Source organism: Nicotiana sylvestris, chromosome 11, assembly GCF_000393655.2.
Source record: "Nicotiana sylvestris chromosome 11, ASM39365v2, whole genome shotgun sequence".
NCBI lineage: Eukaryota > Viridiplantae > Streptophyta > Magnoliopsida > Solanales > Solanaceae > Nicotiana > Nicotiana sylvestris.
The window spans coordinates 136,768,227-136,793,708 of NC_091067.1; the positions used below are offsets into that span (position 1 = coordinate 136,768,227).

The 25,482-nt window shown below is 36.7% G+C and overlaps 1 protein-coding gene across 1 annotated transcript; it reads right to left on the reverse strand.

Annotated features, from left to right (window-relative positions):
* Window positions 1-3,435: 3,435 nt before the first annotated feature.
* LOC104225253 (BEL1-like homeodomain protein 7) lies at window positions 3,436-9,454 on the reverse strand. Its single transcript, XM_009777015.2, has 5 exons — window positions 9,196-9,454; window positions 6,853-8,143; window positions 4,545-4,945; window positions 4,390-4,450; window positions 3,436-4,275 (listed from the first exon to the last, which is right to left on the reverse strand). The coding sequence occupies exons 2-5, from the start codon at window positions 8,056-8,058 to the stop codon at window positions 3,733-3,735; spliced, it is 2,211 nt and encodes a 736-aa protein (XP_009775317.1). The 5' UTR covers window positions 8,059-8,143; window positions 9,196-9,454; the 3' UTR covers window positions 3,436-3,732.
* Window positions 9,455-25,482: the final 16,028 nt, after the last annotated feature.

A 25,482-nucleotide genomic window follows, 5' to 3' on the forward strand; every position in this document is an offset into this window, starting at 1 on the left:
AATTGATATAGATAACTTTGTTCTCATAAACAATAATTTAACTATTAAGTGGAGGCACTCAATAAATCATCTTGCTAAACCAACTTATCAAGATGAACTATCTTGAATAGAAAATATGGAAATTATGCTCTAAAATCTAAACTAAATTATTGAGCAAGTTACTTCGCAAAATACCATGTTGCAGATTATTAATAATCGCACATGTAACCATCTCATAGATGCATCTTATGTGGTATACATAGCAGGTGAATGGGCCCATAATCACCTTTGATATTTCCAGCATTCATGCGATTCAATCCCAATTTTAGTTGGTCTATTGATTAATGAGAACGAACAATATAAGAAAATTAGTAAAGAACTTTCTAGTTCTTTAATATTTACTCATGCGAATTTTATATTATTTTTGCACATCATACTTAAATTGATATGGCTAAACCAATTATGCCAACCGAATAAATTATCAATATTGATAAATTTCAGATCTACACCATGACGTGTACAATTATCAATAAACTCCAAGTTTATTATGATATGGGTTTTTTATATCAATAAACTTCTACTTTATTGTGGCATCTTTTTATTTGTGTAGTACAAATTGGAGAATAAAGCGGGTAACTTTCACATACATATTACCCTACAAGTTGTAGTAATAAAAGATATTAAATCCTTCCTTTATTTATAGTCTCAATATAATCAACTGCTTTCGCGTATACTTTGAAAACTGAATAAGTTTCTTTGAGACTTACTACAACACAATATCTTATTGGTAATCAATTGTATTTTTCCAAAATAGTATAACTGGCTCTTGCAGAGTTCTTAATTAATTTTGTAGTACCACATATTCATCAACATCCATATGATGAATATCTCTTTTAAAGAGAAAGTTACACCATTGTGATCATGCTCAGAATTCTGTACAAGATCTGTTTCTTGCATTACTGTTGCCTTTTAATAATCACTTCGCCAAAATATTTTGGCGTACAATAGGTATGTGACCAATGACCAGTCATGCCATAATAATGACATTATTTTCTTATTTCCTCTCAAACCTCATTCTAGAGGTGAGCGTGGTATATTCACTACCACTAGCATGTTCATATTCTTCTAAGAATGAATATGTATTCATAAATCACATGTTATCACATTCACATCATGAATGAACCATAATCATCTATATGTGCTTTACAAAATCTCATGTCAAATCGATGATAAATATTACTTTCACAAAGTGAAAGATTATTTTGAAAATCTTTATTGTTCTCATTACCACAATGATGACGATTATAATTTCGTATATTGCTACGTCCACATCCATTGATACATTCATAGTAATAATTATGTCTTCTTTCAGATTTATTACATATTTCTATCACATCTCTTAAGGGAATGAGAATGAAGCAAATTCAATGGTACGGGTTTCCAATTCTTTGCCCACAATCATACGTGAATCTGATTATGGCAAGGCAAATTCTACCACTTTGGGTGGTTATAATTTCATACAAACTCTACTAGAGTTATAATCAAACTTTATTGTCTTTGCTTGTATATAAAATCAAATTATAGAATTCAAGAATTTAAAAGAGAAAAATAAAGTAAAATACTTACCTTAAATCCAGAATTTAATTATGAAGAAAGTTCATGGAACAATTGGCAATCATTATGCTCAATCCCAAAGCTTCTACTCAATTGGCCAGAGTCTCGTGTTGATAACGTGTTATAAAATAATAAAAGAAGAATATTGCAAAGAAAGAGAGAGAGAATTCTTATTGTTTTGGAGATGAATTACAATGGAATAGAACCCTTTATTTATAGGGAAAGAGTGACTTAGCCACCAAGTAATAATCCCAGAATCTCTCTAAATATAGGTATTCACCGTAAATAAAATTATATTTATAACAAAAAGATACTTGTCTTCTTGGTAAATCTAAAAATAGAGAACGAAAAGGAGTCTTTTCGTAAAAGTGAATTTCTCGTTATTCTTTATGGATCTTTCAAAATAGAGTCATATTAGTGTCAAATATGTGATATATTATACTCCCTCGTGGTCCAAACACATCATAAGTTGTTAATAATAGATTTTTACAATCATTTGCATCAACTACGTATCTAGCTTATTTGAATTAGAGAAGAATAAAGCTATTTTAATTTTTTATTTCAAGTACATAACAAAAATTAAATTTTAGAAGGATAATTTTGTAATAAAAAATTCACGTATTTAACAGAGTAATTAGGAGGACTCCACTTATCAAGGGACTAAACCTGTATCAAAAGTAGTTTTAGCTCAATCGTAATTTTATTTTCATTCAAATATCCATATTTTAAATAAAAATCTTTTAATACATGATTAATAGTTTTGTCCTATGATTTGCAAGTGGCCTTTTAGTAGCTTGCTACTTGGCTCAGTGACATTGGAGAGAGAGACCGTGCGGTATAGATTGCTTTCATTTGTCAAAAGAATAATGGTATGTAGAAATATGAACTACGAGATAAAGGACAAGGTACATTTGCTAGTAAAAGATACATCAATGATAATTTATTTCAGTTTATTATGTACTAGTATTACTTCTAATAAGGCTATCATGAACCTTTTTTTAAAAAATAAATATTTTATCAAGAAAAAGTATACTAAGGACCCGTTTGGTCATAGATTTACCAAAATAAATTTGAATTTTATTTGGCAAACACATGTTTGGCCATAGATTTTGGCTACATTTTGACAAAATCTCAAATCTCAAATCCCAAAGCTGATTTTGGGCCAAAATATCACTATAATATTTTTTAAAAATTGCCCCAAACTTTTGTATTTTATAAAAGAACCCACCATTTATTATTTTGTAACAATATTGCTTCATCTGCTCGGTCATCTGATAGTATAACATGTAGTTCATTATAAAAATGATAATTTTGTACCAAATTTATTTATGTTCAAGACTATGGTTTGCGATAATATAATGAATATCTATAGATAATGGTATTGTTAGGTATTTGTGATAATATTTAGAACTTGTAGGTATAAGTCATATTTCATGTTTTTACAAAATAAATTTAGGAAATATATTTTGAAAACCGATGTCCAAACACATGTTCATCTTCAAATCAAACTTCATCCAAATTAGATTTTTCAAAACAAATTTAAAAATTTATTGGCCAAACGCTAGCTAATGTACTTGAATTAGTTTTCATTCATCTTATTCAAATTTCACTTTCTTAATAACATGTTATAGTGATATATTCATTCACTTCTTTAAATGGTAATACCGCTTTCTAAAAATTCTGTGTATGCCCTTAGCATTCCTTTATCCTTGACAAAAAGTTTCAGATTTGAGCTTTGTTTGTGACAATTCCAACTTGCGTACTTATTGTTTGTGAAACTTTTCCATTTTGCCTGCTTAAAAACATTGCAGGACTTGACCTTAACACAAAAATTATTAGATCCTTAAATTTGAATTTCCATATAGCAAAGGGTCCAAAGTATTTCTTACCCTTTAGTTAAGTGAACACATGTTCGTTCACTTGTATTTGAGAATCATAATTCAAGAGCCTTGTCATAATATATGGTTAAGCCCCCTATACTTACTACTACATAAATGACAATCTACAACTATTTTCCCCATACCTTTATGGTGCCTTTCACTACTCAATATATCAACAAAATTCAGAACATTTATCTTGTGATGTTGTCATTACGTGGCTTAAACTTAAACTTGCTAGACAGCTGTCATAATAAACCATTCAATCTACAAAGTCATGAATCATCTGACCTCCAAACTGCTGTCTGAGTCGATGTTCGTGTAGTTGTTGCAACTGTTGCTGTTGTAGTGCAGCCTCAGCATTTTGCCTTAGACCCAATGTCAACGACACAGCTCCTATACCTCCGATTTCAAGTCCATTTCTCTGGTAAGGTACAAACCCCATTAACGAACCATCCATGCTAGCAGGAATATGACACTCTAACCTTGACCGCTTTTCTTGATTCTTCCACAATATATCTTCGTCTAATCGTTCTGAGGGGCCGATCCCTGAGCAGTCATCTTGCTTCTCTGACATGCCACTCATGTTGAGCACATTGAAATGTTGGCCACAATTTGAAATGCTAATACTATTTCTATTCAATCCATCATTTACATGGTTTGGTCGTTCTGTCACAAGCTTCCCATCTGATCTTCTGACACTAGAGCCGGTTTGATCTCCCAATCCTTTAGTCTCCAGCGTATGAATTTCTTCAACCATGGGTTTCCACACACGAACACGTGCATTAATGAACCAATTAGAAACCTGTATTAAACATATCACGCTTTAAGTTTGTGTAATGTCATGAATGTATTTAGAATATAAAAGTTAGAATTTCTTTCTATAAACTGCAAACCTTAAGGATGGTCGTAGACCTACCTGGTTTCTAGTTAAACCAGTTTGAGTGGCCAACATGTGTTTATCACTATCTGTAGGATACCTACAAGTAAACAAAAAAGTTATTTCATAACATTATCACATGGAGTCAGAACGACAGTGGATTTTTAACAGAGCATTTGAGAATAGAGATTTACGGGTGAAGGAAGTGGTCGAAAAGCCAAGCTCTAAGAATAGCCACAGCACGCTCGGGTAAGCCTCGTTGGGGCCTCCAGACATGTTGCTGGGATTCAAAAAAGGCCACCCCGGCTCCGCCAGCTTTCTGCTTATGTAAACTCTGGTCAACGAATTTCATCTTCGATGAAGTTCCATCACCTTTGCTCATGCCAGATGCTGGGGATGGCAAGTCTTCACCTAATGCTTGCCTTATATTCTTTAGGTGATCCGAGATGGCATTCCTTAATGATCTAAAATGTTGCGAGATCGATTTGAGAGCTAAGGAAATGTAAGGGGTCGCTGCACTGAGCCCAGCCACAGTTTCAAAGGATGAGACCACCATTTGCATTTGCTGATGATATTGTTTGTATCTTCTACAAATCTGTCACAAGTATATTTAAGTCAATATAGTTCTCATCTATATTAAATATGCACCAAATATAAAGAAGCGATATGGTGCAAAATGTTCCATTTGTTGCTTCTATTTTTGAACTTTACAATAACTAAAATTTCAAATACAAGTTTGAGCCGAAGGTCTTTGGAAATAGCCTCTCTACCTCCACAGGATAGGGGTAATGTCACGTACACACTATCCTCTCAGACCCCACTTGTAGGATTATATTGGGTATGCTGTTAAATTTAATCCCAATAATTTGACACTGAAGTTCGGTTAATCTGTGGTAGAACGTCAAATCAATTGGTAGAACAAGTAATTTTTTAAAAGATGTCGGCAACAGACGTACTTGGTTAGGACATTGCTTTACAACTATGAGAACATCAAAGTATGGTCTTTAAATGATGAGATTCCACTTTAAAAAAGTCACTAAACAAAACATCATTGATTGAAAATCATTTTATTCTAAGCAATGCTCTTAGTTGAGTAAATAAATGTTCATGCTGATGGAGAACGTAGATGTTAAAGGCACCAAATCATAGATCGACCGGCAAAGAAAAAAAGACGGTAGGTTCAAAAAGTTAAACTATGTCCTACAACAAAAGCAACCAACAGTCTCTTTGCCATGTACCTTTAACAAGCTGCATATTTGCAAGAAACAGCAACGAAAGCTGAGAGCCATTACAAGTGTAAATATTAGCAGTGAAACCACTGGAAATCACCAATCTAAGAAGATAATCTTAAGCAAGGGAGACCCAATATTGTGATACTTTGAGTAAAAACATGTATGATGTGAACAAACAAAACCTGCATTTTGATTATATCTTCTTCTTTTAAATAAATCCTGGTCCTTCTAAAAGAACAAACTTCTTTTAGTTTTATGGAGCTAGTGTACAATATATCATATTAAGAACAATGTCACAGAACTTTGATCCAAGTTTCAAATTCCAACAGGTGAATGCACTTGATCAAACTGGCAACTCCGTATGAACCTTTCTCAATGATTAACAGGAAGCGTCATTAACAAATGGAGCTTACAATTTTAATACTATTGCTTCCCGTTTACTCGACATAGCAAGTGTAATTTTATTACAGCCAGCTAATCGTTTTATAAAAGTAGGATACAAATAAGTCAATGTAGCTAACACTAATTTTATACTGAAGGGAACTCCTCTATAACAAGTGCTACGATCGATATTCAGCAATGCTTCTAGTTCAGAATTAGGGCTCTTGATTTATTCCAAATATTAGATATACTATACCATGTCCTATTTTTTACACAAGAAAAGTGACATAGTGAGATACCATTGTTAGCTACAACGATTAGCTAAACTTATGTCTCTATCAAATGAAACTGAAATTAGAATAGCGAGCCAACAAGAAAGTAGATAATCATTCAAACGTCCTTCAAAAAATCCGCATAAGATTGAAGATAAATGAAAAGAAATTCCTAACGCTGCCAGGCGGGGCAGTCTAGATATTAGAGCACAACGCGTGATGTATGGGTTGGGCGCAAGTCAGCACGTCTCTAAGATTTAATTATAGAAGGATAGAACGGCAAGCCCATTATCTGGGGAGCTTCAAACCATATGCCACTACGCCGTCGGGCTTTGTCGGTTGTTAAAAAAAAAAGATAATCTACCTAGTAAAAACACTCTGCAAGACATAACGGTGGGGATGCATGCAAGAAAAGGATTCACAGATAGAAGAAAAATAAGAACTCATGAGAAATTCTAGATACACTACATATTGCAAAATTATAAAACCTTATGAAAATTACATTATACAGCAGATTAAACAATTTTTTGATTGGAAAATATATGTTATGCAAGAAAACTAAAACATCAATTGATTGAAAATAAATTAAGCTAGATAAAAGGAAATATTGCACAAACCTCATCCTGCATATATATTAGCTTCGCCTTCTTTTGCAAATAATCAGGCCGCCCATTGGATTCAGCTGATGAGCCACCCGAATCTCCGACAACGGCTCCTGATGAAGACTCAGCAGCATTACCATCACAAGAAACCCTAACACCACCCTCACGAACTTTCTTCGAGTAAATGCAACTTTTAACGGTGTTTGAACCGGCTGCAAGATTGCATAGTTCGTCCATCAACTGTTGTGCCGGCCTTAGAAACTTTGAGCTTTTCAGTATAGTTGCATAACCAGTGAAAGGACCAAGTGGCACTGCACTCCGATGTGCAATTGCAAAATTTTCAGATAATGAACTTCTTTTTTCCATCTGTACCATATTTGTTTTTGATGTTGGAACCGGTGAGAGCGAGAGAGCTAACGCCTGAGCGTTAGAATTATCAGGAGCAGTACTATTAGTGCTCACATTTGTACCCAATTCACAACTAATCCATTGATGACATCTCTCAACCGGCCTACTTACTAAGTCAGAAGAGTTTCTCACGTGTAACGGGCGAGAATGATCAACATAATTTGGAAGCAAAAGAAGTTCATTCCCGCTCTCCGTCCACGCACCACATCCAGGCATTTCTACACCTCGGGTTCCAACGGTGGCAGAAGTGACAACTTGTTGAAGAGTATCATGGTAAAGTACTGCGGTGGAACTATATTGCATATTAGAGGATGAATTAGTCACGGGAGACTGCTGTATTTCTTGATAATCGAAAAAATTGGGCTTCACATCCATGGTAGAAACATTATTCAAATTCAACGATCCCGATAAACCTTGATCCCCTACAAACATTGGAGTACGTAAATTGCTTTCAGTAACAACTCCAGATCCACTTGAATAATTTCCAACATTATTCCAATTACAATTACCGGTCTGCTGCAAATCAATGCTTTTCCAATTGCTACAATTTTGTGTAACATCATGACTAATTCTATGATCAAGCCGATCACTTGCAGCTCGCAACTCTAGATTATGCATCATCATAGAATCCTTATTTGACACTACAACAGGTTCCGTGCTTGTACCGAAATTAAACATTTCAGTCGACATTACAGATGGATCATACGAAATATTTCCATATTGATATGGTTGAATTCCTTGCTCCGAATTAAACCTCAACCTTTCTCTCCTGCTTTGTTGTGCTACATGAAATTCAGACGTTTGGTCGCTCATCTCAAACTAGAAAATTAAAACCCAATCACTTGAACAATTTCAAGTGTTTTGTTATGATCCACTTTTAATCTTTATCATTCAATGCCTGCATGGTCCAGAAACTGGAAAATTTAGTATTCAACGAGAATAAAAGGCGTAAATGAATTAGAAACAAATATCATCATGTTATAATGTTAGAGTAGTATAGTACACCATGAAATAGCACAGGAAGTCCAAGCTGGTAGGTAAAATAGATACATAGGAAGCAGATGGGAAACAATAAATGAGAAATTAATAGAGTCCCAGAGACACAAAAGATAGGTGAAGAATAATAAGATACAACAACAACAAACCGGGTATAGTTATTCAAGTGGGGTCTGGGACCGTAGAAACTATGACCCCACCCCTCCCGTGAAGATAGAAAAACTGTTTTCCGTAGACCATCGGCCCGAGAATAAATGTCAAAAGACCACTGTAACACACGGGGACGAAGAATGGAAGGAGACACAAATTACAGTCCAAAAATTTAGTACTGTTAACGTTTTACCACAGACTCTGAAACGCTAGGCAGTAATGTCTCCTAGAATTAGCCTTATTGGACAAGCAACAACATTTTACCACGCTATCTCTTTACAACAGTTACCACAAATTGAAAATAAAAACTGTGTGGAAGGAAAGATTTACCACAAGTAAACTTACACCAAAGAAGTTGCTAATAAGAAAGAGAAAACATACTGTAAAGCGTAAAGAAAGAAAAACAAATAAGTTGCTAACAAGTAAAAACAGACCCTAATTCAAACCCCAATATGAAAACTTTATATTTTTTTATTTCACTTCATTTCCCGCAGTTATAAAAAAAACAGTTGCGAATAAACAAAAGGAACAGAAAATGGCAGTGAGAAAATTTCATGAATGTCTCTTCTGAGCTATAACTAAGCTTAAATAGTCTTTTTAAAGACAGAAGAAATACACAGTTAAGACTTTAGAAAAGAATTACTCTACTGCTTTCAATGCTATACTGAATTCTTGTCAAAAGAGAAGGAAAAGAAAAAGATGAGTGATTTAGCTACAGAACAAAACCAACCTAGAAAAATTGAGAACGAAAAGAAAAACAGTGTCGATCACAGTAGTAAAAGCTTAAAGCAAGAAGTTAATTACCAGTAAATAAAAATATGATCAGTAAGAACTCGGTAAATCTTGATATAGAGAGAAACCCATTAAGGAGAAGAACATGCCGGCCAGATTCCGATGAGTTTTCCGGCGCTGGAGAGAGCTATCTGTAGAGTAGAATTCAGGAGAGGGAAGAAGTAGTAAGTAGTACAATGATTGCCACAGTTGGGATGGGGTTGGAGTAGGGGGTGGTGGGTGTGTTGAAGTGATAATTGCCAAGAAATTTTAGCTTTAACGTGTAAGAGAGAGAGAGTAGTACTTGCCTACTTGGTTAGCATTTAAAGGGTTTTTGGCGGACAAGGGATGGGATTTTAACGTCTCTTCGTCGTTAGATTTGACGGCGAATATTGTCACAGTCAATGAATCTCAATGAAATGAAATGGATTGATTTGAATTGAACAAGAGCCTTTTGGACAAAATATTATTTAACCATAGTTTGAAAGGAGAAAAAAATTTCTTTTAAAAGAAATAAAGTTTGTGAGTTTTTATTTATTTCTGTTCGACTGACGTTTATTCTATTTGGTTAATATCCAGCGACAAACTCTTATATTCCTTTTATTATGATATTTTTGGGGAAGGTCTTGGATAACAAGACTATTTTTCTTATGTTACTTTGTGGGGTTTGGACATAAGAATTGTAAAAATTTTAAAAAAAAAAGTAAAAATGGTATTTGAAAATTAGATGTGTGTTTGGACTTAAATTTAATTTTGGGTTGTTTTTAAAGTTTTGTAAATGATTTGCGTGAAAATTTTAAAAAATAACTTTTTGGAGTTTTTGAAATTTTTTAAAAATTCCAAAATTTATCTTCAAATGAAAATTGAAATTTATGGCCAAACAACGATTTCGAAAAAAATGAAAATTTTTCAAAAAATGAAAAAATTGTTATGTCCAAACGGACTCTTTATACGAGAGAGTATTTTTCGCAATTTCGACGAGGCTTGCCCTTTAAACTTAGGCTAAACATGCATAATACCTTAATTTCTCATTTGATGATATCAAAACTCCCTAGGAGTAACTTGTAGTTTAATAAAGGATTGTGGTAGAGTGATAAGTAATCCGTCTTTCTTAACCAAAAGTTTCAGGTTCGAATCCTAAAATATGGAGTCGCCTTTGTTACTAAATGTTTTACCCCAATGTGAGACTTTCCGGTTCAAATGCTGATTTAATTGAGGCCCAATGTGAATACCGGAAATTGAATGTGAAACTAAAGAAAAAATAAAAAAATTATAGTTTAACCATAAAGTTAAAATACGTTAAAATTGAATTATGACTTCCCGTGCTTTTACTGCCATGTAAGCCGTGACCTCCTTGAAAAATATAAACTATGTCACAAGTTCGAGTCGTGACTTTAAATTTTGGCATAGACTAGGTGTCTTGAAAAACATAAGAAATCTTTAAAACCATAAATAGACTGTTAAAGAATATTTCCTGAACTAACGAATATTAATTATTCAAATCTTTCTAAATGTTAATTTGAAGAAAAAAAAATCGTGAGAAACTTGGACAATTATATCAGTACTTTAACATACTTGCGCAACTCGCGCGAGCGCCATATGTTACACGGGAAGATTATTTTGTGAACTTGAGAATTATATCAGTACTTTAACATACTTTATTTTGGACAATTATATCAGTTACTTTAACATACTTGGGAACTTGAGGTGTGTGAGAAAAGAGCGAAGCTATGTGCAGAATTGGGGTCGACTCTACTTCTCATTCGAGGACGAATGATCCTAAGTGGGGGAGAATGTAACACCCCAGAAAATTTTTGAAGTACTTAAGCTATTAAGAAAGTTGATGTGCAGCTAATTATATTATTTTGTGTGCAAAGACGGACTATTAATATGATGGATATCAATTGGATATGATAATAAGTGTACGAAGTATATTATAAGTGATTTGGAGTCTAGAAGCCTAAGTCTAAGCCAAGTTGAAAAATTTCAAGATGGAAATTCTAAATGAGCACGCACAAGATCACACTATGGACGAGCATATCTACATATATATATATATATATATATATATATATATATATATATATAAAAGGTGTTATGAGATGCACAACCTATCAAATTAAAGGTCTTTGAGTCTAGTTTCTAATGTTTCAAACCGTTTATCATTTGGACATTTGCACAAAATATTATGATTGATTTACTGAAGGCGGGTAATATTGTGTTCTGGGGCAGAGGCAAATTGTTGTTATCAAATGCGATTTATAAGTCGTATTCGACACCTGCGACTTACCTGGACAGATTACAAAATGCGAGTTTCAGCCATTTTTAACACATTTGGAGCTATGGGGCTCGGATTGAAGCGATTTTTGAGGCGATTTTCACCATATGAATTGGGGTAAGTGATTCTAACTCGATTTTGGTTAAAATACATGACTCTATTGTTATTTTTATCATGAAATTAGTGAATTGGGTTGAAAATGGTAGAAATTCTCTATACCTTAGATTTAAGATTCGGAAGTCGATTTGTTGTTGGAATTTAGTTATTTTGGTATGGTTGGACTCGCGGTTGAATGGGCGTTCATATTTTGTAACTTTCGTAGGATTCTGAGACATGGGCCCCACAGGCATTTTTTGATCTAATTTCGGATTTATTGGAAAATTTGGTATTTTCATATGGGATTGATTCCAATAATTTGTGTTGATTGTATTGAATTATTTTTGGCTAGATTCGAACCATTCGGAGTTGGATAATCGAGGAAAAATATCTATTATTGGATTGAGATAGCGTGATTTGAGGTAAGTATCTTGCTTAATCTTGTGTGAGGGAATTTCCCCTTAGGCATTGAGTCTTATGTGGAAATTGTGTGATTGAAAACCATATACGCGAGGTGACGAGTACGTACTTGGTTTATATGTGCAAATTATATCGGTTAAAATTTGTAGACAACCTTATGTATTAAATTGAAAAATTGTTGGGACTTATTAAATCTCTTATTTGTCATGTCTCATTCCTTATTTGTCTAGATTATTTTTATATGATAATTTGGTGCAATTGCTACTTGACTTTTATGTGAACTCTGTGTTTGTTTGAGTTGCTATTTTTATGAAAATAATTTTCATTATTGATTTTATCTACATACAATTTAAATGAGAAATTTAGTTAATAAGATGAATAAATCTATTTATTTCATGAAGTTGTGAATTAAAAAAAAGTGTTAGTCCCTTGATGAATTTCTTTTCAGTTCATGTTGTTGAAATTGATATTGAGTTATAAACGCGGTAATCATATTGAGGCGAAGTGTTAAATTGTGAAATATTATTTTGTTGAATTTTCATTCCCAGATATTTTGTTAGAATTTTTGTGCGCATTATGACCGAGTCGTGGGCTTCTTATTGTAGAAAAATAATGTATTGTTGATTTATGTGGCAAGTTGTAATATTTGGGCACCTGATGTGCAATTTGTGATATGTTGTAATATTTGAGCACTTGACGTGAAATTTGTGATATGTTGTAAGATTTGAGCACTGGATGTGAAATTTGTGATATGTTGTAATATTTGAGCACTTGATGTGCAATTTGTGATATGTTTTGATATGTGATCACTTTAGGTGCAAGTTATATTATGTTGCGATAATTGGGCACTTGAGGTGCAAGTTGTATTATGCTGTGGTATTTGGGCACTTGAGGAGCGATTTGTGAAATATTGTGATATTGATACGCATGCGGTGATATAATGTCAGGGTGTTGAAACGCAAGCGGTGAGATAAGGGTGGCTTGAAACGCGTGGCTAGTAGGGGAACTACTAGAAGTCATGCGGTATGATAAGAGTGGCTAAAACGCGGGATGCTATTTTGGGGTAAAATATTTTCTTTAAAATTATATGTGAAGGCTTCCGCGGTGATATAAGGAAATGAGATATTGTGAGTTTATTTATGATTTAGGACTACGAGGCGGTACCTCGGGAGTGCCCCATTGATATTTTTTTATTTATGTTCTTGTCTTTGGTGATTTTATTTCATTAATATGTAATTCTTGTTTTCTTCCGTGATGTACTAGTTGACTTTATGATTATGTGTTTTGCGCTCCTTATTGCATTGTGTTGGCTTGACTTTTTAGTACGATATTTTGAAGATTTATATTTTTGATTTTACTGATTTTTGATGATTGAGTTGTTTCAATAAAAGAAATTACCATTATATTTTAATTTAATAATTTTTACATCCAAATTAGTATTTTATCTTATGCTTTAATTTAAGTACAATATCATTTTCTTCACTCAAACTATTTCTAAAATAAATTGATCGTGCATATTTTTATATGTATTGATATTTTTGGCACGTGAGTTGTCCGTACAGTTATGAAAGAAATATGGGCACGAGGTGCCGTGGAAATATGAAAGTGGGTCGAGACCCGTATTGTATGATTATGAAGTGAGGTGTCACATGGTGACATTTATTTGAAGGAATTATATTTCAAAAATATTATTTGAAAGAATTTTTGTTGAAAGCTATTTATTTAAGAGAGTATATTCGAAATATATATTTATTTGGCAGGATTATATCCTAAGGATTTTATTGAAGTACTTGCATTTGAAAGACATATATCTGAGGGACTTGATTGATTTGTTTTATTTGTGTTCTTTATTCGTTTGAGCAATATTATTGGTGTTCTTGTTGCCTTGTTGTTTATATCATTGATTGATTCTCGTTGCCATCGTTGTTATTTGTTTCTATTATTATTATTATTATTATTATTATTATTATTATTATTATTATTATTATTATATACTGCTACACTGTTCAGGTTTATTGATTAGTGAGTGTCTTGACTGTACCTCGTCACTACTCCACCGAGGTTAGTCTTGATACTTACTGGGTACCGCTGTGGTGTACTCATACTATACTTCTATACATTATTTTTTGTACAGAGCCAGGTATTGGAGATATAGGACTCAGACAGAGTTAGAGTATGATCGCAAAGATTCAAGGTAGGGTTGTTTGGTCGTCGCAGTCCCTTGGAGTCTTTCCCTCTTATCGTACTATTAATTATTATTCGAGCAGTAATGTATATTTAATTTCCTTCAGATCATTTCATGTATTAAGTTAGAGTTCGTGACTCAGTAGTACCAGTTTTGGGAGGTTGTATCTTTATTTCCGTTGTTGGTTTCGATTATCCAAAAAAAATGGCTTGAATTGTTATTATAAATGGCTTACTTAGTCATAGAGACTAAGTGCCATCACGACACTTATCGTGGGATTTTGGGTCATGAAAAATTGGTATCATAGCTCTAGGTTCATAGGTTCTACGAGTCACGAACGAGTTTAGTAGAGTGTTGCGGATCGGTACAGAGATGTTTGTACTTATCTTCGAGAGGCTACCAAGCTATTAGAAAAATTTCCACTTCTTTCATTCCTAATCGTGCGGTATTTATTCAGCTTGAAGCATATATCTTATGTTCTTTTGCATTCACTCGTGTATGAAATTACGCACTCGATATCAACTATACGCCAACGGTTCGTGATACTACAGAGGGGTTATAAGGCAACTAGAAATGCTCAACATTGTCTCAACATGTGGTCCCGACTGAAGATGCGGGTGTATTGAAAGATCACTCGTGAATTGTGTGGGGGTAGAACAGACCTTGGCATCTTGTTGATTTGTACGAGCTGTAAAGGTTAATATTGTGGATCATCGGACGTTGTGACCTATGACTTCGCGCCAAGTAAGGGAGTCCACTATCAATGGACGGATTGTGGGGTCACATGTTATATTAGTCTTGGCCTGAAATGTATATTTGTGGTACTATAAGGTTCCCCAAAATTTGCACATGTTTAAGGCGTGAGATTTTTGCAAGGGATAAATTTGGGACTTACGATGTGTTTGCGTCCTTAATAATCATATACTTCAGTACTAAAGGAGTTAGATAAACCAATTTAAATTTATAGAAGGTCTACTCAGCGTGGACGTCTCGGTTGCGGATTATGGGGTGCTTTAGAGGAAGTACGTTAGTTGATGAGCTTATAGACTATGTGGTTCGTTCCAAGATTTGTCTGTATGGAGCTTTACTTATCGTTGTGTATAAATAGGGGGAAGAGTTAACCCAAGCAAGAATCGAAGAGTATGTAAAGAAATGGATCAACTAACAATATTAAGTCAGTATAGTAAAAGAAGAAATTGGCCTTGGGAGAGATAATTCTCCATCGGTGTTTGTGGAAAGCATATGGAGAGGGCAGACCAACCAATGCAACACCACCTATTTGGGCTCAGTCTTCAGAAATACTTTGAAAGAGTTTGTTCCCCACACTCTCCGTAATGTGTGGCGCGCAGAGTTTGAACGGTTCTGTAAGGACACCACGACAATATCAGAATATGCCATCAGGTTCAGTGCATTAGCACGTCATATCCCTACATTCATTCCTACAGCAAGAGAACGAGTCCATGGATTCATTAAAGGACTCTATTATGATCATAAAATTTTGTATGACTCGGGAACTACAGGCTGATACTTCAATTTGACTAGTGGTAAAATAAATTGCTAAGATGCTAGAATGTGTTCGGGGTGAGGAAAAAAAAAGGAAACTAAGGAGACCAAAAGGTCTCGAGGTTCTGTATAATTCACCAAATTCTTCTTTGCAGTTATAACTCATTATGGAGGAGGCTTGGGTGGTCGGCCAGCCCAGACCACATTTTAGAATACTCATTGTGCTCCAATTAATGAGGGCACTCATGTGGGACAATCGTCTTTTAATGCACCGCTGGCGCGGGATTTCCTACAATAGTTATTCAGTTATCCGGCACAGACTCAGTATGAGCAGCCGAACCGCAAGTGGGTTGTTTTGAGTGTGGTGATACTAGGCACATCATGAGAAACTATCCGAGACTTGGGAGAAACATATTGCATCAGAACCCATAGGCCACGTACTCCATTACAATTACTACTCTACCTACACTATCAGTTAGGGGTGGAGGACAAGCGGGTAGAGGGCACCTAAGAGGTGGGGGCCCAACCCATTGATATATTTGCTATGGTATGACAGAGGTCGCTACATCAGATAGTGTCATTACAAATACGATCTCGAGTTATTACAAAGTAACAATTTCATTAACTTGATTCGGTTCTGAGTAGCGAGGCAAATCCTCCTAATATTCTCTACTCATGACTGAGTTTCTTAATCCTAAAATCTACTTATATGAATACTCTTGTTGGGAGATGTTATGGAGATAGTTATGTCCATCATTATGTGTTGGTCACTAAGAATAGTGTTGAGCCTAAAAGTGACTTTTGTTAATCATTTCGGCGAGTTTGATGTAATTTTCAAATAATTGATTTCAATTGTGAATTATATTCCCTACCGGTATGAGGGTTCATTATATGTTGTGATTTTATTTAACGGAAATTATTTCAAAGAAGAAAGAAAAGAAATGAAAAGAATTCAATTGGAATAATGTGCAAAATACTTATGATTCAGAGTTGAGGACGAGGTTCTCACAATTTTTAGAGGATGTGAAATATTTAAAATGGGCTATATGCTGCTATTGAAGTTATATGAGGACGAGATCCTTGTGATGAAAATTTATTTGTTTAAATTATCCTTTTTGTGAAATTATAATTTGTACTATAGTATTAACAGGGAGTCATGCCTGTTAGGCTTATTTGATAATTCTTTTATGTGTTATTGTGCATATTTTTGCTAAATTCGTGTTGTAATTATTTAGTTTCAGCCTATGAGGTGAGTGCCAAGTGGCATAAAATGTGAGTCGCTAATTTAGGTAAATAATTATGAGGTCTTCATGCCTCGTGCCTCGTTGTTAGTAAAGTGGAGGTTCGAAACGAGATTTTGTTTCAGCAAGTTAATTGGTGATGTTGTAATCAATTATAAATAATTATTAAGACTAGAGATGTAGTTATGGACATATATATGATGTGTTTTATGTTCAAATATCATTGTGATGATGCAATTATGATAATAGTGAGATTAGTGTTATTGATTTGGGTTGTGGATATGTTGTTAGGAGTTATTTTGGTATTACTCTGACAGGTGGATAGACCCAATTACAAGAGAGACTCTGCCGAAATTTCTAAAAATATTGAGAGTTAGTCAAAATTTTGGGAACTTGAGGTGTGTGAGAAAAGAGTGAAGCTATGTGCAGAATTGGGGTCGACTCTACTTCTCATTCGAGGACAAATGATCCTAAGTGGGGGAGAATGTGACACCCCAGAAATTTTTTGAAGTACTTAAGCTATTAAGAAAGTTGATATGCGCTAATTATATTATTTTTTGTGCAAAGACGGACTATTAATATGATGGATATCAATTGGATATGATAATAAGTGTACGAAGTATATTATAAGTGATTTGAGATCTAGAAGCCCAAGTCTAAGCCAAGTTGGAAAATTTTAAGATTGACTAAAATTTTAAATGAGCACGTACAAGATCACACTTTGGACGAACATATATATATATATATATATATATATATATAAAAGGTGTTATGTGATGAACAACCTATCAAATTAAAGGACTTTGAGTCTAGTTTCTAACGCTTTAAACCGTTCATCATTTGGACATTTGTACAAAACGTTATGATTGATTTACTGAAGGCGGGTAATGCTGTGTTCTGGGGCAGAGGCAAATCGCTGTTACCAAATGCGATTTATAAGTCGTATTCGACACCTGCGACTTACCTGGACAGATTACAAAACGCGAGTTTCAGCCATTTTTAACACATTTGGAGCTATGGAGCTCGGATTGAAGCGATTTTTGAGACGATTTTCACCATATGGATTGGGGTAAGTGATTCTAACTCGATTTTGGTTAAAATACATGACTCTATTGTTATTTTTATCATGAAATTAGTGAATTGGGTTGAAAATGGTAGAAATTCTCTATACCTTAGATTTAAGATTTGGAGGTCGATTTGTTGTTGGAATTTAGTTATTTTGGTATGGTTGGACTCGCGGTTGAATACGCGTTCATATTTTGTAACTTTTGTTGGATTCCGAGACGTGGGACCCACAAGCAATTTTTGATCTAATTTCAGATTTTATTGGAAAATTTGGTATTTTCATATGGGATTGATTCCAATAATTTGTGTTGATTGTATTGAATTATTTTTGGCTAGATTCGAACCATTTGGAGTAGGATAATCCAGGAAAAATGTCTATTATTGGATTGAGATAGCGTGATTTGAGGTAAGTATCTTGTCTAACCTTGTATGTGGGAATTTCCCTTAGGCATTGAGTCTTATATGGAAATTGTGTGATTGAAAACCATGTACGCGAGGTGACGAGTACGTACTTGGTTTATATGTGCAAATTATCTCAGTTAAATGTCACGACCCAATCCCCGAACCCGGTCGTGATGGCGCCTCTCGTGAAGACAAGGCCAGCCAGACCAAAACGAAATACCTCTTTTAAACAGATAATCTTCATAAACAGTAATAACATATATTATAATGCTCATAAATTGCGGAATTTAATGATAATAATAGCAGGAACCATCCCGACACAGCCCAAACCGGGGTATCACAAGTCATGAGCTACTATAGAATCTGCTATAGGTCTACAAGTACGGAATCCAATACAACAATCTGAAGAAAACATAAATGATAGAGGATAAGAGAGACAAGGGGCTGCGGACGTCAACAGCTACCTCGTAACTCCAAATCACTGCCTAGCCTGGAAGAAATCAGCGCTCAGGTGAAGACTCTGCTATACCTGAATCTGCACACATGGTACAGGGAGTAATGTGAGTACTCCGACTCAGTGAGTAATAATTACAAATAATGGCTGAAAGTATGAAAATACGTAAAGGCACAAAGCAAATCCATATCAAGCAGTAAAATCACTTAAAGCAGTAAATCAGTGAAGAAATCAAATGATATTCCCTTTTAAAACAAGTAAAACAGGTAATTAAGAAGTAGAAATCCGCCCTCGGGCACAGTATCAACCGCTCAGCATAGTATCAGCCCCTCGGGCTCACTCTCAATATAGTATCAGCCCCTCGGGCTACCTCACAATCACTCAGCATAATGGTGAGCCATTGTTACCTGACCAAATTGCATCATACAGTGTCATTGTTACCACTATTTCAAATCACATAGGTACTCACGCTTACTGTGGGTGTGCAGAATCTGGAGGGGCCCCTTACGGCCCAAGCGTTATATCAAGTCACCTCGTGGCATCATCACTCAGCATATCCTCACATCACTTAAGCCACTGCATGGCATAAATAGTTTCTCAGGCCCTCGGCCTCATATCACGCAGCATATCCTCACATATGGCCCTCGGCCTTACTCAGTTCAGAAATCATCATAAGCCCATTGGGCATTAGTAAAACAGTAGTTCTCAGCCCAAAACATGATGTAGAAATATCATTTAAGTTTCAAATCTAAGTAAGAGTGGTTGAGTTTGTAAAACGGTAGATATCAACAGGACTGAGTTCAAATAATAAGTCAAGCAGTGAGGAAACAATGATAAAAATCCCCGAAGGGTTCAAATAGTTGGCACGAAGCCCAAATATGGCAATCAGCCCAAATCATGATGGTAACAAATGAATTCCAGTCAAATATTCGGTAAAATCATCAATCAGGATGGACCAAGTCACAATCCCCAGTAGTGAAAGACCACACGCTCATCATCCAGCGCGTATTTTGCCTCAATATAGCACTACGATGTGCAATCCAGGGTTTCAAACCCTCAGGACATTATTTACAACCATTGCTCACCTCGAACTGGCTACTTCTCTAGTTCGTAACGCCTTTGCCCCTCGAATTGGCCTCCACGCGCGTCGAATCCACCCAAAATCAGAACGAATTTGTCACAATATGCTAAGGGAACAAAGCCCAAGCGAAAACATTCGAAAAATATCACAAAACTCGAAATTAGCAAAACCCGAGCCCCGGGCCCCCATCTCGGAATCGGGTAAAATATACATTTTCAGAATCCTCATACCCTTACGAGTCCAACCATACCAAAATTATCCAATTTCGATACCATTTGGTCCTTCAAATCATCATTTTGCATTTTTGAAAGGTTTCACAATTTTCTTCCTAAATTCCATCTCAAATCACGAATTAAATGATGATTTCAGTGATAGATTCATGTATTCTAGCCAAATCTGAGTTAAAATCACTTACCCTGATGAATTTCTTGAAAAACCTTCGAAAAATCACCAAAATCCGAGCTCTCTAGGTCAAAATATTAAATAAAACCGAAAACCTCATATTTATAGGTACCCCTCAGGTATCAGCTAGTGCGGGCCGCACCAAAACGCACGCGGTCCGTGCAAGCCAGTGCAACCGCGTGCCGCACAAAGGCAACGTGCGGCCGCACAGGCCCCTCTCTCCAGTGAAAGGCTTTAGTATTTTGGCCATAACGTTTACTACAGATGTCCAAATTGCAATATCTTAACCTTTCTGGAAACTAGACATGAAGGGATACAATTTTCGTTTTTGAATCACCTCTAAATTCCTTGTAGATTAAAAGATATGAGCTTCCGAAGTAGGACCAGCGGAATGTTCTTCACCGCGGCCGCACACCACTTTGTGCGGTCCGCATGACACCTACCGCGGCCGCGCCCGAATTTGTGCGGTCCGCACGGAACTCACCGCGAGTGCACTCATTTTTGTGCGGACCGCATGGTTGAGTTATGGGGCTTGCAACCCCTGTAGGCCTGTTACAGCTATGATTTTTGCACTAAAACATCCCGGAACTCTCGGAACTTCAAACCAATTGTACCAACACATCTCATGACATCGTTCAAACTTGCTCAAAACTTCAGAATGCTCACAACAACATCAAATCACCAATTTAATATAGGATTCAGGCCTAAGAACTCCAAGAACTCTTAAATTATGCTTTCGATCAAAAGGTCTATCAAATCTCGTCCGAATGACCTGAAATTTTGCACACACATCCAAAATGACACAATGAAGCTAATGCAACTCTCGGAATTCCATTCCGATCCCTATATCAAAATCTCGCCTATCAACCGGAATTTGCCAAAATATCAATTTCGCCAATTCAAGCCTAAGTCTTCTCTACAACTCCAAAACCCATTCTGATCGCGCTCCTAAGTCACAAATCACCTCCCGAAGCTAACCGAACCCTCGGAACTCACTTCCGAGCCTCCTAACACATAAGTCAATATCCGGTTGACTTTTCCAGCTTAAGCCTTCTTAAAAGAGACTAAGTGTCTCATTTCTTACCAAATCCTCTCCGAACTCGAACTAATAAACTCGATCACATAAAACATGGATAACGACATGTAAAGAAGCTGAAATGGGGGAAATGGAGCGGTAACTCATGAGATGACTGGCCGGGTCGTCACATTAAAATTCGTAGATAACCTTATGTATTGAATTGGAAAATTGTTGGGACTTATTAAATCTCTTATTTGTCATGTCTCATTCCTTATTTGTCTAGATTATTTTTATATGATAATTTGGTGCGATTGCTACTTGACTTTTATGTGAACTATATGTTTGTTTGAGTTGCTATTTTTATTAAATTGAATTCTATGCTCTGAGGACTTAAAAACCTCTTTTAGCATCACCTCAATTTGCGTGTGCAATCCGGACGCATAGCTGGAAAACTTATATGTGAAAATCTGTGAAAAATGATAAATTTTGACTATAAAATGAGTTAATTTGACTTCGGTCAATATTTTGGGTAAACGGACCCGGACCCGTGATTTGACGGTCCTAGAGGGTCCGTAGAAAAATATGGGACTTGGGAGTATGCCCGGAATCGAATTCCGAGGTCCCAAGCCCGAGAAATGAATTTTTTAAAGAAAATTATTTCCTGAAATTATTTAAAGGAATTTGAAATGAATTTTGGTTACAACATGTTGGTATCGGGCCCATATTTTGGTGCCGGCGCCCGATACTGGTCTTATATGTAATTTTGATGCTTTAAGAAGTTTTGAAATATTTCATTGATTTTGAGGTTTAATTCATTGTTATTGAGGTTATTTTGGCGATTTGATCGCACGGATAAGTTCGTATGATGTTATTGAGTTAGTACGTCGAGGGCTCGGTGTGTTCCGAATGTGTTTCGTAAGGTTTTTGGAAGTCAAAAAGTTGTAGGTTTTTGTTGTTTAGTGCCCAGGGATTTTACTCTTCGCGTTCGCATGGTCCCCCTCGCGAACACGTAAGGCAAATTTCCCAGGTGCCAAATTTCTTCTTCGTGAATGCGAAGCTTGAGACGCGAACGCGAGGCTGAGGGGAGGAATACCCTTCGCGAACACGTCCATGCACTCGCGCGCGTAAGGGTAAGGCCTGGGGAGGGGTCACCATTTTGTGCATCATGAACGCGACCACTAGACCGCGAACGCATAGGCTTGAGGAGCCAAAGCTCCGCGAACGCGAAGGTCTGTCAGACCTAACTCATTGCGAATGCGATGAGCTTATCGCGAACGCGATGACCAATTTCGCCCAGTTATTTTGAAAGTCTAGAAACAGTAGCCATTGCGGGATTTCTTCCAAAACTCATAACGGCTTCATCTAAACTCCAAATTGGGCGATTTTGGAAGGGGATTTCACCACCAATTAATAGGTATGTAATCTTAGACTTATTTTCTTCAATTTCTATTAACACCCATTGGAATTCTAGGCTTAAATCATATTCTTAAGGGTAGAAAATTAGGGATTTGGGTAGAGTTAGGGCTTTTTAATTATTTGTGATTTGGACCTCGTTTTGGGATTGAATTTTGGAACTAATTCTATATTCGGGCTCGTGGGTGAATGTGTGATCGGGTTTTGATCTGAACCTCGTGTTTTGACCAAGTGGGCCCGAGGTCAATTTTTGACTTTTTGGGAAGAATGATTAGAAAGCTATAATTAAGCATTGAAATTGGATTGTTTAGCATTTATTAATGTTATTAAGTCGATTATGTCAAAATACAATTGATTTGGAGTCGAATTCGAAAGGTAAAGCGGTGTTTGAGGCTTGAGTTGGCCGTGGAAGTTCGAGGTAAGTGTTTGGTCTAACATTAGCTTGAGGGATTAAGAGTTGTGTCTATTTGCTATGTGTTAATTGTGGAGTACAACGTATAGGCATGGTGATGAGTATCTATACGTCGGTGTCAAGCATGTCCGTGGGTCTTGTATTATAAATTGTTATGACTCCGTCGTGGTTTATTGTGCCTCACATGTTATTATCATCATTGTTCCCTTGCCGAGATGTTTGTCTGATATTATTATTCCCTTCCCGGGATATTGTTGAGATATTATTGTTCCTTTGCCGGGATTCCTTGCGATTATTGTTGGCTTGTAAATAGGAGCAGGTGGTAAGCCTACCACAAGATATAATGAAATAGGAGCGGGTGGTACGCCTACCACAAGATAAAATGAAAAGGGAGCGGGTGATACGCCTACCACAAGATACATGAAAAAGAAGCGGGTGGTACGCCTACCACAAGATACATGAAATGGGAGCGAGTGGCACACATGCCACGAGATACAAGAAATGGGATGGGGTTGCACGCCTACAACAAGATGTGAAATAAAGTGAAATCTGCCTTTGCTTTCCTTATTCTTGCTAATGATTATATTTTGATCCCTTTATAATCCTCTTGATATTCTGTTTTATCTGCTAGTCCCCAAAGCATGTTTCCCCTCCCATCTTTACTTGTTTATTTCTGTATTTCTTTCCCGCTGTATATATTTGAACTGCATAGGTTTATCTGGAGTCTGGTCCTAGCCTCGTCACTACCTCATCGGGGTTAGGCTAAGCACTTACCAGCACATGGGGTCGGTTGTGCTGATGCTACACTCTGCACTCTGTGCAGATACTGGAGCAGAATTGGGATAGTAGCACTTGGGGAGCTAGCCTTTAGTCCATCCAGAGATCCCGAGGTAGTCCTGCAGGCGTCCGCGGGGCCGACATTCTCTTCTATCCATTTATATGTTCTGTTTTCACTTGCTTCCGAGACAGATTGTATTTCCTTTTTCAGTCATTTGTTTGTAGTACTCACAGACAGTCCGTGAACATTGTGACACCAGATTCCAGGTAGAGGAGTATATTGGCATTGTAGTACTGATTTTGATCATTTTTAGCTGTTTAAGTCTTCCGCTTATTCTATTATCGTTAGTCTTTAAATTGTTGATTACTTGTTAACCCAAGTTGATAAAAGGATTAAAATAAAAGAGTTAGAATTTCTATATTTCATGGCTTGCCTAGCTTCTACGAGTAGGCGCCATCACGACTACCGAGGGTGGAAAATCCGGGTTGTGACAAGTTGGTATTAGAGCTCTAAGTTACATAGGTCTCACAATTCATGGACAAGCTTAGTAGTCTGAGGGATCAGTACGGAGACGTCTGTATTTATCCCCCAGAGGCTACAAAGTTAGGAAAACTTCACATTTGTTCTTTCTTGTCGGGCGACTTTGTTTCTCAATGCTAATTAAATTTTTACTCTGTTCTTTCGCAGATGGCGAGAACACGCGCTTCCTCATTCACCCCTCAGCAGCCCGAGCCCCCAGCAGCAGCTCCCACGAGAGGCAGAGGGCAAGGCCGTGCTAGAGGCCGAGGTAGGGGCAGAGCTCAGCCCTGAGCAGCAGCACCAGTGGTGGAGCCTCAAGTTGACTTTGATGATGAGGTTCCGGCCCCAGCAGTTTCGCTGGGCCCAACTCAGGTCCCAGAGGGGTTTATTGCCACCCCAGTTCTTCAAGATGCTCTAGTCCATCTAGTAGGCCTTATGGAGAGTGTCACCTGGGCAGGCTTGCTTCCTGTAGCACCAGCCATGTCTCAGGCTGAGGAGGAGCCCAGACTCCTGCTACTCGCACTTCGGAGCAGGTAGCACCCCAGATTCAGACTCTAGCAGTTCAGCCAGTTGGAGCAGTTTAGCTGGATATGGTAGCTCAGACCGGTGATGGAGCAGCTATGTCTGCCGATACTTTGTAGAGGCTGGATAGGTTCACTAAGCTCTTTACTACCACTTTCAACGGTGCATCTACCGAGGATCCCCAGGATTATCTAGACAGCTGCCATGAGGTTCTCAGGAACATGGGGATAGTTGAGACTAATGAGGTCGATTTTGCTACATTTCGCTTGTCTGGATCCGCCAAGACTTGGTGGAGAGATTATTTCTTGGCTAGACCAGCCGGATCGCCAGCCTTGACTTGGGAGCATTTACACAGCTATTTCTGGAGAAATTTCTCCCCATTACTCAGAGAGAGGCCTATCGGAGGTAGTTTGGGCGTCTCCAGCAGGGTTCTATGACTGTTACCCAGTATGAGACCAGATTCATCGACTTGGCTCGTCCCACCGAGAGAGAGAGAGAGAGGGTGAGGAGGTTCATTGACGGTCTTATTCA